Source organism: Pleuronectes platessa, chromosome 3 (assembly GCF_947347685.1).
Source record: "Pleuronectes platessa chromosome 3, fPlePla1.1, whole genome shotgun sequence".
NCBI classification, from domain to species: Eukaryota; Metazoa; Chordata; class Actinopteri; order Pleuronectiformes; family Pleuronectidae; genus Pleuronectes; species Pleuronectes platessa.
The window spans coordinates 7,804,889-7,818,331 of NC_070628.1; the positions used below are offsets into that span (position 1 = coordinate 7,804,889).

The 13,443-nt window shown below is 42.0% G+C and overlaps 1 protein-coding gene across 2 annotated transcripts in view; it reads right to left on the bottom strand.

Annotated features, from left to right (window-relative positions):
• LOC128432556 (protein kinase C beta type) overlaps positions 1-13,443 on the bottom strand; it is a 34,219-nt gene that overhangs the window by 3,150 nt on the left and 17,626 nt on the right. Inside the window, exons 4-17 of one of the 2 annotated variants that reach the window (XM_053417715.1) lie at positions 13,296-13,407; positions 8,179-8,307; positions 7,532-7,688; positions 6,986-7,120; positions 6,798-6,894; positions 6,084-6,227; positions 5,828-6,001; positions 5,655-5,746; positions 4,891-4,953; positions 4,654-4,792; positions 4,472-4,552; positions 4,287-4,394; positions 3,717-3,857; positions 689-3,220 (exon numbers count right to left, since the gene is read on the bottom strand). In XM_053417715.1, coding sequence (XP_053273690.1) covers positions 3,068-3,220; positions 3,717-3,857; positions 4,287-4,394; positions 4,472-4,552; positions 4,654-4,792; positions 4,891-4,953; positions 5,655-5,746; positions 5,828-6,001; positions 6,084-6,227; positions 6,798-6,894; positions 6,986-7,120; positions 7,532-7,688; positions 8,179-8,307; positions 13,296-13,407 — 1,725 coding nt within the window. In that variant the 3' untranslated portion in view covers positions 689-3,067. Of the gene's footprint in view, positions 1-688; positions 3,221-3,716; positions 3,858-4,286; positions 4,395-4,471; positions 4,553-4,653; positions 4,793-4,890; positions 4,954-5,654; positions 5,747-5,827; positions 6,002-6,083; positions 6,228-6,797; positions 6,895-6,985; positions 7,121-7,531; positions 7,689-8,178; positions 8,308-13,295; positions 13,408-13,443 lie in introns of those variants that run through there. The other variant, XM_053417716.1, reaches the window with a different exon arrangement.

Below are 13,443 nucleotides of genomic sequence, written 5' to 3' on the forward strand. Positions count from 1 at the left end.
CAGTAAGTATGAATACTTTTTTTACTTATTCACGGGGGATAAATTTGACTTGTAATGGAGTATATTTGTAGTGGTAATGATACTTCCACCAGTGGTCATGAGTCAATGTCTTTTGGGTTTGTGAAGTCTCAGTCCAGTCAGTCCACACCTCTGATCGTCTGTTAATGGAAGAACCACAATAAGTCGAGACTCGGCAAAACACACTGACTCCAAACAAGACTGCAGGTCGACAAAGAACAAACACACCCGGCCGACAACCCCAGCGACAGTCAAAAAAATAAAATAAATGGAAGAGACCCACCCGAAACATATCAACAGCACAGATGCAGAAAGATCCAAGACAAACTTCCGAAGCCAGAGAGAGGAAACGTTCCGGTACAGAACAGACGAGGGTCGATATAAAAACAGACCAGCTGCACACCAGACCACAACCGGAGAGGATTTCACACAGGGAAGTGAAGCAGTGAGCCCCAGGCAAGACACATGAATCACACAAATCACACACATCACAAAAAAGCGTTTGGTTTCCTACCTCCTCCTTCTGTCTCATCACAGGGGCTTCAGGCTGAAACGAGGAGGGGCTGCAAACTTTCCCAGCTCTACCACTGGTCCCACTACTCACCACTAATTCTGCTCAGCTTTGTGTATGAGGCTTGTGTGCGTATAAATTAGATTAATGATATGATAATAACAACAATGATAATCTTTATTCGTATAGCAAATATATGATATGAGAGTGGAATCAATTTTCTCATCGAACTCTCGACGAGCAACCAAATAAATGTAGGTAAGTGCAGTTTCTTTATTTCGGGTGCAGCAGCAGTAACAAAGAAAAAACAGCACATGTAGTCTGGTAGGCACCAGTGAGTATATTATCAGTTACCAGTCATACAGGACAATTACACAATCCACAGAAGCATCTCTCTCATCCAGAACAAGTTATCCAAACATCTCTCCGATACAGTATATATATATCTTTATTCTGTTATATCTCTCGTTTTGCCATAATTGATTCATCATCATCATCATCATCAAAATAAGCGCTCACTTCCTTTCGGCAGAATCGTCTTTTTACAACAGAAATCATTGACGTCCACATGCTACCCCCCCCCTTTTTGATACGAGCTCAAACAACAAGATTTGACACATCACTACCTTGCATCGTTACACAGTTACAAAAAAAAGAAAACACAACCTGACTCACAATGAAACACTCGTCCTCTCAGACAATTCATTTCATGTATGAAAATGATTCTCCGAAGGGTATTGTATTGTTTGAGAACACATACAGCTATAATGCATATTCTAATACTCTAATAATTATACATGTACTGCAAAATGGCACAAGATGGCTGCCCTTCGTCACAGTTGTTGAGGACAATCTTTTCTTCTCACACCACCTTCAGATTCCCTATGGTTTGGCACTTTTGGACATCCTGTTTCTACGAGCTAACAACCATCAGCTCTATCGGCGCCATCATATGGGAAATTCTCCAAAAATGGTTGTGTACAAGCTGAGAGATATGCCGTCTGTCATTAAAAACACAGTGTTATGTGGGGAAGGTTTTCAGCAATGGATCAGTAGAAAAGTAATGAGCCTTCTGTCAAATATCTCTAACTAGACGCATGCTTGCACTCTCCTACGTAGAAATACTTAAATCCTTCGACTGGTTGAAAATGGAATCGACAAAAATGTCCAGATAAGATCACCACAACACTGACGGATGGTCCAAAAGACAAAAAATAAAAATAAAGTTGAGGTCAGGAAACTGGTTCTCAAATGATCACAGGCAAAGCAATTGGTCAGTTTTCAATTACACTGTAGGAATATGTGGTCATAGCACACTCATCAATATCACTGACAGGTCGTCGGTGTCGATATGCAGTTACAGGGAGGGTGACACAGAGACGGGGCAGGTTCAGGTCGGCCCCGGGGTCGGACTCCCGCCCTGAACCTGCCGGTCTGAGCAGCCGGGGGGGGGGGGGGGGCAACACTTCTGCACTAGAGACAGAGCTGATATGAGAGCAGCAGTGTAACATGACGACGTGTTTAACCAACCAAAACAAAACTAGCCTCCCACTGGCAACTTCACACATGGATATCTGACCATTTCTCCAAATTGTTAGCATTGAGCACCTGTCTGCATTTCCATCCGAACACGGTTCCATGAATAGTTTGGCATTTTGGAGGAATAGTTTGATTTCTTTCTTAGATTTAGACGATTGCATTTATAACACTCTCTAAAGAGCTGAAGTCAGGACCGAGTTAACCTAGCTTTGCATAAAACACTTTAAAACAGTGGAAACTGCGAATTGGTTCTTGTAAAGTTCAAGTAAGTTTATTTAAAAATTGTAATTGAATTTCAAGAAATCTGCAATTAGAAAACTAGCATCTGCCGCTGTTGAACGAAAGGAAGCTGGCTCTTCAAGATAAACAGTTTTTGGTGCTCATTTTAAGTTCAGTGCCATTAAACCACCACAGAGGAACAAAACAATGGAATTCCAGGAGTACCAGTCAAACCCCAAACGGTAAAATCAAATGGTATTTATGTTTCTCCCACCGTCTAAAGATACGCAGAGTCGGGGTTATGTTACTATGAGACTCTAAATTGTCCATATGTGTAAATGTGATTGTCAATGATTGTTTTGTCGCTGTAGCCCTGAGGATTACTGGCAAACTGTTCAAGGTCGGAGCCACACCTCTCGCCCAATGTCAGCTGGGATTGGCTCCAGTCCCCACTACAGCCCTCAAAGATAAGAGTTGTAGATGATGGATGCACAAACAAACTAGAAACCAAAACATATTTTGGAGCACTTTTGGGCCTGTTCCTGTTTTGCTAAACTAAGATAACCAGTCCCAGACTCTAGCTCAGTCTCATCTCACTTTGGTACAGACAGCCAATAAGTGTAGTTCACAAAATGCCAAACTATGTCTTCAAGGTTTCCCCCTGATGAATGCAGCCTGGATATGAATTTATGCAGATTTGCTTTCACATTTATACTCTTTTGTGTGTATGTTTCTGAGGTGTAGGGGGTTACTAGTGCAGCTCAGAGAGATGTGGCATGGTCACTGGGTTGAGTGAGGGTACTCTGGGTTAACAAATGAGAAGCCTTGGAATTCTTCCTGGTCCAGGTTGGCTATAAGCTCCTGATCTGGGGGGGTCAGCTCTGGGGGGTGGCGCGTGAAAAAGCGATCAAAGTTCTCTGCGTCACGCCCACACTGCCGTGGAGAGGAGAGAGAGAGAGAGAGAGAGAGAGAGAGAGAGAGAGAGAGAGAGAGAGAGAGAGAGAGATGGAGAGAGAGATGCGGGGGGGATGGAGTGAGTTCGATGTGGGATGGAGAGAAAAAAAGGACAACAACAAACGACAAAGAGAAAAAAGAGAAATACAACTAAAACATGACGTTAACCAATCAAATCGCTCACAGCCGAGACTGTGGATTTCCATTGGTCCATATGTGAGCCAGTGATATCTCAGCTTCATCATTGGTGACTACCCTCACAAATCTCAGCTCTGCATTTGTCAGGGTAGTGACCAATGGCAGGGGATGGTTGGGTTCGGGGGGATGAGCAAGCTAATCGTTCCTAGGACTTACCTTGAAAGTTTCACTAAGTGCATTGAGTGTCAAATCTTTAGTGTAATCAGTGAAGTTTTGGTCATACATGTCAGGTATGTGTGTGTGTGTGTGTGTGTGTGTGTATATATAATATACTCACAGCTTTAGGTTTGAAAGGCGGCTGGACCTCTTTATTCTCCAGTTTTTCCCAGTCTATATAACGGAAGAAGGCGTGCTCCTTGATGTCTCTCTCGCCCTCTGGACCACAGCCCAGACGCTTACCTGGGTGTTTGGTCATCAGCTAAAAATCACACACAGACACTATACAAGAGTTTGGACGAGGACGTTTGTGTGTGTGTGTGTGTGTGTTGTGAGCTTCTGCTTTTCATATTTCAGATAGTTTCAGATAAAGATTTGTTTTCCATGTAATTTTGTATTGCTTCTGTGTTGCATATTTTTCTTATCATTTAAACAATGTACAATAATTATGTTGTGTGTCATTTTTAGGATTACATCTATCCAGGGACCACAGATAAATAAGAGCCTTACAGATATAATATTCAACAATTCTTGTTCAAAATGTTTAAAAACCCATGTGATATATTTAGCTGATTTGTGTACTTACATAATCCAAAAATGATTCCAACAATTTTCAAACTCAACCCCCGATTGTATTCGGTGGGAGTGGGTTTAGATTGGACCTGTGTGCTATTCGAGTGTGTGCCCTCACCCCCTTGCAGATGGCAACAGCTTCTTTGGACATGGATTTGGGGTAAGAGACGTGATGCTCCATGATCGACTGGAACAACTCATCCTCATCCTCCCCGTCAAAAGGCGGCTGGAGGAGCACAAATATCACATGTCAATTTTTCGGTGCTGGTGTTTCCTTAAAATAAGTAAACGGAGCGTACAAACCTGTCCAGCGAGCATTTCATACAGCAGCACTCCGAAGGCCCACCAGTCCACAGACCTCCCATAAGGCTGATAGGCTATGATCTACAAAGCACAGTGATAAACTCCTGAGTCTCAATCACAAGGGTTAGTCTAAGGGAAATCATTAGAATGAAAAAAAGAGACATTTAGACATATAAACAAACCTCTGGAGCAATGTAGTCAGGTGTTCCACAGAAAGTCTTCGTGGTCACTCCGTCCAACATGTTCTCTTTGCACATGCCAAAGTCGGCGATCTTTATATGTCCCTCCGAGTCCAGCATCACGTTGTCCAGCTTCAGATCCCTGAAATCACACACGTACAAATACACACAGGAGTTTTAAAGACACAAACTTTTTCTGAAATGGTTGTTACCGGCCCCGGCAGACCGACGCTGACTCACCGGTACACTATGCCTTTGGAGTGAAGGAAGAAGAGTCCGATGGCGATCTCTGCAGCATAAAACCTGAGATACAGACAAACAGCACTTTGGAAATATACTGACATGGATCTCATGTGTGCTGTAGAGATGAGGGATTCAACACTTGTTAGACCTCAATGATACACAATAAGTTCTGTTGAGTAACACTGAATAAAAACACATTTTTATTGTTAACAAGGGTCTTTAAACACTACATGTTCATCTAACTTATTAATGGATTCCTGCAGGTTTTCACCAAACAGCTCCTACCCATGTTATCAGCTGAAGGAGGCTTTGTTTTCAAACTTGCTGTAAGAATGTGCTACTGGTCAGGGAGTATCCCATTGAATGTTGGTACGGTTCCAGATCAGGGGGCTTTCACAGATTTTCACTTCACTTTCTTTAACATTGCAAGAAACAATGTTTTTCGTTGTTTTCCTTTTTACATCTTCATTTGTAGGGATTAGTAGATTAGTAGATTTTGCAGGGAATAATTAATGCACTTCGATGGGGAAAAGATCTGACATATTTAAGGGACTAATACCTATGAGTGTGTGCAAGTGGGTACTGTTTGATTGAATATAAGGCATCTGTCAGGTTCTTCTGAGTGCTACTCTAGTTTGATAAGCGTTTATTTAAAGTAGCAGCAAGAAGAAATAAACAAGGAGCACAAAAAACTCTGAACAACATTGTTATGATCACATAAAACGTCCTATTATTCATCTCCTCCCTGTGTGTGTACTCACACAGCATGAGGCTCCTTGAACTTGCCGACCTGTTGGATCTGGTACATGAGGTCTCCTCCATTTATATACTCCATCACAAAATACAATCGGTCCTAGGGGTAGAAAGACGAGGGTGTGAGGAAGGAGAGGAGAGTGAAGATCAGGGATACATGTTTCTGCATGATGTGCTCTACCATAGTCTGGAAACATGAGTGCAGCTGAGTGAGGAAAGGTGGTTTCCCCGCCAGAGCGAGGACTCTCTTCTCCACCATGGTGCACTCCACGTCATCGTCCTGGATCACCACATCCTTCTTCAGGATCTTGACGGCGTACAGCTCGTCCGTACCCTTCCTCTCAGCCAGCATCACCTGACGAAGTGAGGGAAGAGTTTCATGTCATTTCATGTCTTTAGCAGCCGTTTGTTCACATTTTTCCATCACGAAGCATCACCTTGCCGAAGCTGCCTTTTCCCAGGACCATGATGAAGTTGAAGTCTGAGAGCTTGACACGGTCCTGATTGCCATTGCTGTCGTACTTGTACATCGAGGAGGAGGACGACGAGTCTGTGGGCTTGCCTGGACCAACCCTGGCTCTCTACGGAGAGAGGGAATAACAGGCAGCGAACGAACATAAAGGGATTATGTTAGAAAAAAACATAAGGACAGCACAAATAAAACCAATCCTCATTTGAGGTCTCTGACCCTGTTCAGACCTGATATTAACATCCGTCCTGAGAGATGTAATCACAAGTGGACAGCGTTAAGTACTTTCTCTCACATGGTCCCCTGCTACCGCCATAGATTTAATTAATTCTGTGGGAAGCGCTGATGTGTGAGTGTGTGTGTGAGTGTGTGTGTGAGTGTGTGTCGTCACACACAAGAGAGAAATAGAGCGAGTGGACTCAGGAGGGACGGAATGAATCTCGTGCAGCTTGGCTATGTAGGAGGATTTGACCGATTTTAGAAGAGTGAAACTGTGGTGGGTCAGAGGACATCAACTGAGTAGGCAGTACCTTCATGTCCCAGACCAACTTCTTATGTGGTCTGAGTGATCGGATCTCAGGACGCATTGAAAACAGTTTTGAATGCGTTCACACCTGAACTTAGCGCTGACCACTTGAGATCAGATCACTAGTTAATACCAGGTCTGAACTGGATAACTCACCTCAAACTTTTGTCGAAGCTCCTCGTTGCCCTCCTCTCCCTCCGCCTGAACAGGAACATTAAAGTATTCTCCTTCCTCCTGGGACAGCAGCTTAAACCTGAGCCCCAGAACGGAAACAGAGCCAACTTTAAATTTCAACATTTTCCTACTTCTCCTCCATCTCTCCCTTCTTCAACCTGACGTCTTACCATCCATCTACCCCTAGTTTTTGTAGTTCTGAGATCCCAAAGGACAGGGATCCCATGAAGTCGTTCCTACTGGTCAAATCCCAGTCCCAGATCTCCACCGACAGACGCCGGTCCTTGTCACTTTCTTTTAGATTGCTAAGAAATTGAGGGAAAAGAGGAGCGGCAGTCAGATGAAAGAGGTTGAAAACAGATTAAAAAAAATATTATTTGATTTTAAAGCTTCATCCATCACATCTCTCTTTATTTATTCTGGTAAATTTCTCCACATTTGATGTTTTTTCATGCCTCTACATTTCCCAGCAGTCACAATATTCTAGAACAGCCTGAATATCAACAAGCAAAAGCAATGAAAAAAAAAGAACGAGGACAGGGTCACTCGCACGAGCTCCGGTTCACTGCGTGCTTACGTGACAGAAAACGAGGCCAAGAGGAAAGCTTCAAACCAAAACAAGTTATATTCAAACTGAGGCAAAAGTCAGAGTACATGATTTGTGTGAAGCCTCAAAACTAAAGCAGTATATCAGTGCAGAAGGAGTGAAGTCTCACAAAGTGAAGCTCTCGTTCCAGGTGGGGTTGAGGCAACACTTGATGGTCTTGGTCTTCTGCTTGCTCTCGCTCTTGGGGTCTGGGATCAGTTTGAGTTTGACGTAAGGGTCTGACAGGCCGTTGGGGTCCATGGGCACCAGGTTCCTGGCCTCTTTGACTGTGGGGGGGAGGAAGGTCGAAGAAAAGGATAAAAATAAGTGTAAGAAGAAGAAGACGAAGAAGAAAACATCACAGTGGAGTTTGTCCTTCGCACAAAGGAGGACGGCAGGAGGTGAAGTCTCTGCCCTAAATAACCCTGGCTACATTTGACAACACTTAACAACAGTTTAGTTTATCTTCCATAATCAATCCAAAAGCTGTCTGAGAGAGAGAGAGAGAGAGCCTGCTAGCACGTGGATGCACCTCCCAGTGGTGATGTGGGTCAATCGTTGGATCATTGATCGACTAATGGACTTTCCAGTTTTACTCTTTGGCTGATAAAGAGCTTTGGGAGGTGTTCTCTTGCTCGCTCGTTGTGTGTGTGCGAGAGGGGGGGGGGAAAGCGTGTGTAAAAGAGGCAAACAGAGAGAGAGAGAGAGAGAGAGAGAGAGAGAGAGAGAGAGAGAGAGAGAGAGAGAGAGAGAGAGAGAGAGAGAGAGAGCACTCACTGCTGACGGTGAGTGTGTCCTCAGTGATCTGGGCAGTGATCTGGATGCGTCCTCTCCTCTCTGTGTGATCTGTCCCACACAAACTCGGGACGTTGGCCACACACCGCTTGTGGATGTTCATCATACAGTCTTAACACAGACACACAAAAACGCACAAATCAAGTCAAGAAAACAAATTGCAAGTTTGCCTCAAAATCTGTACTGAACATTCTCTGAGTTCAACATAACCATAACCAAATGTATAAAAAACTAATTAAACTACAATTACTGACCTAAGGTCGTATGCCTCTGCCAAGCAGGGCCGTTTCAGTCGACCTACATTTTCTCCAAATTCATGTAAGGTCACCATGACCTTTGACCTTTGACCACCCAAATTGAATCAGATTCTCTTTCGGCATTCTTAAGATAATGCTTCAAGGAGGAAAAAAAGGGTTTTGCAAGGTCACTGTGACCTTGACCTTCGACCTCAATCCCTGAAACCAAGTGAATGAATTATAAGGTGCTACTGAGATACCATGTTTTAAGGTAAAAAAAAGGAGGTCACAGCAACCTTGACCTTGGACCACCAACATCGGATCAGAACATCCTTCAGTGTGACTGATCATTTCTACCAAATTTGAAGAAATTCCTTCAAGGTGTTGTTGAAATATGCAGTTCAAAAGAAAGGGAACCTGAAAGCACGAAGCCTCTGGCTGCTGTTTGTCCCTGAGTGGAGAAGATTTTAAAGTCCCAGAATTACTGTGACTCTCACTTCTCATAATGTAAACGCAGTGCTGTGTCATCGTATTCATTAAAGCCTCCCCCGCCTGCCACATCTTTCAAATTCCATAACCTCACTTTGTAACACAGGCTTTCCTTAAGCCGACAGAAACCCCTGATGATATGACTCGGCTAATTTCTTTTCAAGACTTCAAAGAAGACTCTGCAGAGCTGCGGGAGACATTACACAACTGTTTTCAAAAAAGGCTCAGTGGTACTTCCCCAGCGCCAGGAAACAGATCTTTATGTGTATAACTGCTGGAGCGACTACAGGAAAATCAAGACTGTCGAGAAGAAGGAGCACAAACCACTAAATGTATCTGACATGATGTGTTGACTGCAAGGAGAGATCTTTAAAATCAGGAATCGGGACAATCGATGCAAAACCGATGAGAATTCACTCGCCAGAATAGATTTGATATTGTTTGAAGACATTGAGCTGCTGATGGAGCCAGAGGTCAGGGAGCCACCTCTCCATCTCTATGCTGCAGAACCTGACACCACCCATACCTTTTATTTATTTATACATCACTTTTCTTTACAATGTTAGAAATGGAACACAAGCAGATAGAATTATATACATAAATAAGTAGGAGTAGTCAGGGTTAATACGAGCTAATGTGATTTGTATTAATAAGTTTTAATAAAATCTAACGTTTTAACAAGGGTTTAGCAAATTCAATAATGGGGGGGGGGTGCTCTGATAACAAAGGCTGGGTCACCCTGAGACCAGGGAGTCACCAGCAGGGCGCCATCCGAGGATCTTAGTGGTCGACACGGGAGATAGCAGGTCAATAAATCTGAAAGGTTTTTGGGTGCAAGGCCATTTAAGGCATTAACAGCAATAGAATTTCAAAATCAATGCGACATTTAACAGGGAGCCAGCGTATGGAGGCGAGCACACGGCTGATATGGTCATTTGTATTTGTGCCAGTGATGAGCCGGGCAGCAGCACTAAGCCTTTAGGAGAGTAAAGTGCATCAATAGGATATGAAAGCAACCTTTTGCCAATCAGCAAGTGACGTAAATGACTTTATTTTGGAAGTTGCGTTGAGGTAAAAGAAGCCAGACTTAAGCTTGACTTCAGGACAGCACTGTGCTTAAGTGGAAAAAGTATTGTGCTTTCAGAAAAGACAGCAACAGATACATGCAGCTGTTATTTATCAGGTTGTGCGTTACAAATTGAAAAAAATCGAATCGATACTTGATGTGACAGATGTTTTTCTTTATAACAGCACAAATTCTAAGATACCAAATCCCTTGCAGGTTTGACTGCTTGTCCCACTTTGTAAAGTTTTGCATGAATCTGGCTGCAAGTTTGAGGTTGATGTGAAGCTGCAGGAAATAAATCGGGACCAATCAGACGCCTTCTGGATGGTTGCGTGACAGATAAGAACTTAAAGATCTAAAGTGACTAAGAAATATCTGGGACAAGTATAAAAAATGTTGTAATCTGCATTTATCCCATCGGACACGTGGTCCATTTGTTCATCCTTAAAGAGCAGGCCTTGAAAATGGGACTTAGTTAGTGACACAAGTTACTAAGTCACATTAAAAGCCCTTGAAATGTCTCATAATCTAGTAACAGCTCTTTTATATGAATTCTAACTGTTTTTGTAATACATGCTGCATATTCCTGTGGCCCTGGACCCCTTCACTCAAATTGGATTTTCTAAATTATTATTATTTTCAGTTTTAATCTACTGTATTTTCTTTGTGCATGTACACAAGTGCATTTAAATTTTTTTGTTCTATTGCTGAAGTTTCTCTATGTTTTTTACAGTAGCCCAAGTTGGCTCTGATTGTTTAAAACCAAATAAAGCGTTAATTATAAACTTGTACTTTGTTTTAGATTCATATGCACAGTACAGCAGTGAGTTAAGCTACACAAGCCCCAAATAACAAGCATGTAATACGTATATCTCCATGTGTTCAACTGTAAAACGAAAGATGTGATGTAATTGCTCAGTCTGTCCACTTGGTGTCAGCCTGCTCTGATGAACGATGTTTGCCTCCACTCAGATCAGTGAGTGGTACTGAGGTCCTGTCAATAACCTTATTCTGATTCATCTCCATTAGTTAGTGCACTGAACACATCATTTATTCATGTTACTTTACATTGAGACACTGGTACAGATATTATCCAGACTGAAGGACGACCCAGAAATAAAAAAAGTGCCTGATGCGGCAGAACAACATATCACATCTTGGTATAGAGTTTTGTGACCTCGCTGTAAATTCCTCAAGAACCAAAGAGAACAAAAGAGGGACTGGATCCTGAGATTAAAGACCACTGTGTTCTTAATTCAACAAATATATAAACATATCAGTGGGAACTGGAAGTCAAATAACATCATTTAAAATATGTAACTACAGTAATAATAAAAGTAAAAGTAGCGAAAAGTCAGATTTTTCAGAAATAAGAGAAAGATGTAGATTCAGTGAAATGGCTGCATCTGGCCACAAGGACTTAAAACATGAAATAAAGTAAAATATTGGTTTGTTAAACCTTTTTTTCTTTTGCATTAAATACAACCAGCATGTGTTTTTTTACCAGCAGACAAATCGCATCATCACAATCGAATGGGTTAATTCTAAATTCATCTCCAATGTTATTGGATAATAAATAGCCGACTGTGTTTTACAGATTTACTTCAGTTGATGATGATTTAATGTGGAGTTAATGAGCTGTGACACAAACTGGAGTTTGATGAAAGATGCTTCAGACGAGACTGAATGAGATGATCAGTGCTGCAGACTGTACATGAGTTCATCAGGTTTATGTTACAGGTGTCTGGGGAGCGTCTCCCGTGTTTCTGGTTAGTTTGGATGTGGATTAAAAGCTCATTATTATATTTTTTACTAAACACTGACTTGATGAGGCACTGGGACTTATTAGGACCCAGATAACCTGATAAGAAGGTGGATACAGGATGAAAAATACCAATATTATACAGATCACACTTTTTAATAGACGTAAATATCTAACAAAGTAAATGGAGAAGGAGAAATCCCTTCACTCTTGCAGGCGTGTTATCAGGGTTATGAAATTATTTACGTACTGTGCAAATGTTTTGGGCACTGCAGCTGTTTAGATTTTATTTACCCATCATGCATTGGCATCAGAGACGTGTCTGATCAGCCTGAAATTTATTCTGCAGCATGACAACGACCTCAGACATTGAGCCAGTGTCATAAACAACGACAGTATCTTGCGTCCTGTACCAGATGGCCGGGGCCCCCCCACGGAGCCCTGATCTCAACATCACAGAGACGTTCTGGGTCGACATGAAGAGACGGAAGACAGACGTTCACAGCGGACCTGCCAAGTAACTTGAGAATGACATGTGCAGGTGAACTCAGCGGAACTGGCTCGCGTTTAAACCCGAAGAGTGGTCACAGAAAGTAGGAATTTGGTTTAGCTTTTTTCAGTTTGATGCACTTTGTGTGACGTTAACTGATAAAAACTATTCATAGCATTATTTTCAGAGCAACGTCCTTTTGCACAGAACTGTCTGTGACGTATCCTCTTCGTACTTAGGCCCTATTCTTAGGTTCCTGCTCAAAAGTTTCATGCCTCAAACTAAAAGTGTACATCTCTGCAGCTACAGGGTCTACATGAATAATCTCGGTATCTATGTAAAGGTAAAACTTGTGAGATTTCTTCGGAGGTATAGATGGAGAAAAAAAAATATTTCATTTCCCGCCAAGTAGAAGTTAACAATTTTAGGGTGAATATCTGCTATTAAATCATTTAGATGTAGCACACGACCTCTTGCAATCCATAGCAGAACATCTGAATATTATCTGTGCCAGATTTTAAGCTAATAAAGTAAAGGAGAGAAAAGTTACAGAGGCTTTATAAGAATAATGTTTCGGCGTAATATCCAAATCTGTGTCATTTGAGATTTCTTACTATAAAACACATAAAAGGTAGCTATAGGTATTTCAGTTTTTATCAAAGAACCTGAACCACCAGCAAAAGATGGCTGCACCTGTATCCGGGATATTTTTGCTTAACTTTTGTTAAACTATGGTTTAAACTAAACAGGTCAAGTATCAAAGCAGAAAGATGCATCATTGCACATATATCTAACAATTTGATTTGAGTAACAAAGTTGAATATTTTTCAGAACTTGTCTTGAACAGAGAAAAACAGAAAAAGGAGGAGGTAAAACATTTAAAAAAACGATGTTATGAACATGGTTCAGTTTCACTTGTAGGGGTTTTAAACTTAAACACTAAATAGTGGAAGTGCAAACCTGATATATACGAATCAGGCAAAATGAGAAGTTCTGCTTATAGCCCAGACTCTGTCACACACACACTCACATACAAACAGATGTGTCTGTACTCACGGTCACATTTCATGCCCTGGTGTATCAGCCCATAGAGGAGGGAGCCACAGTGGTCACAGAAGGTGGGGCTGGAGTACGTGTGGACCTTAAACTTGTGTTTACTCCGAGGATCCTGCAGAGGCACAAACACAGGTCAGAGAAGACAATT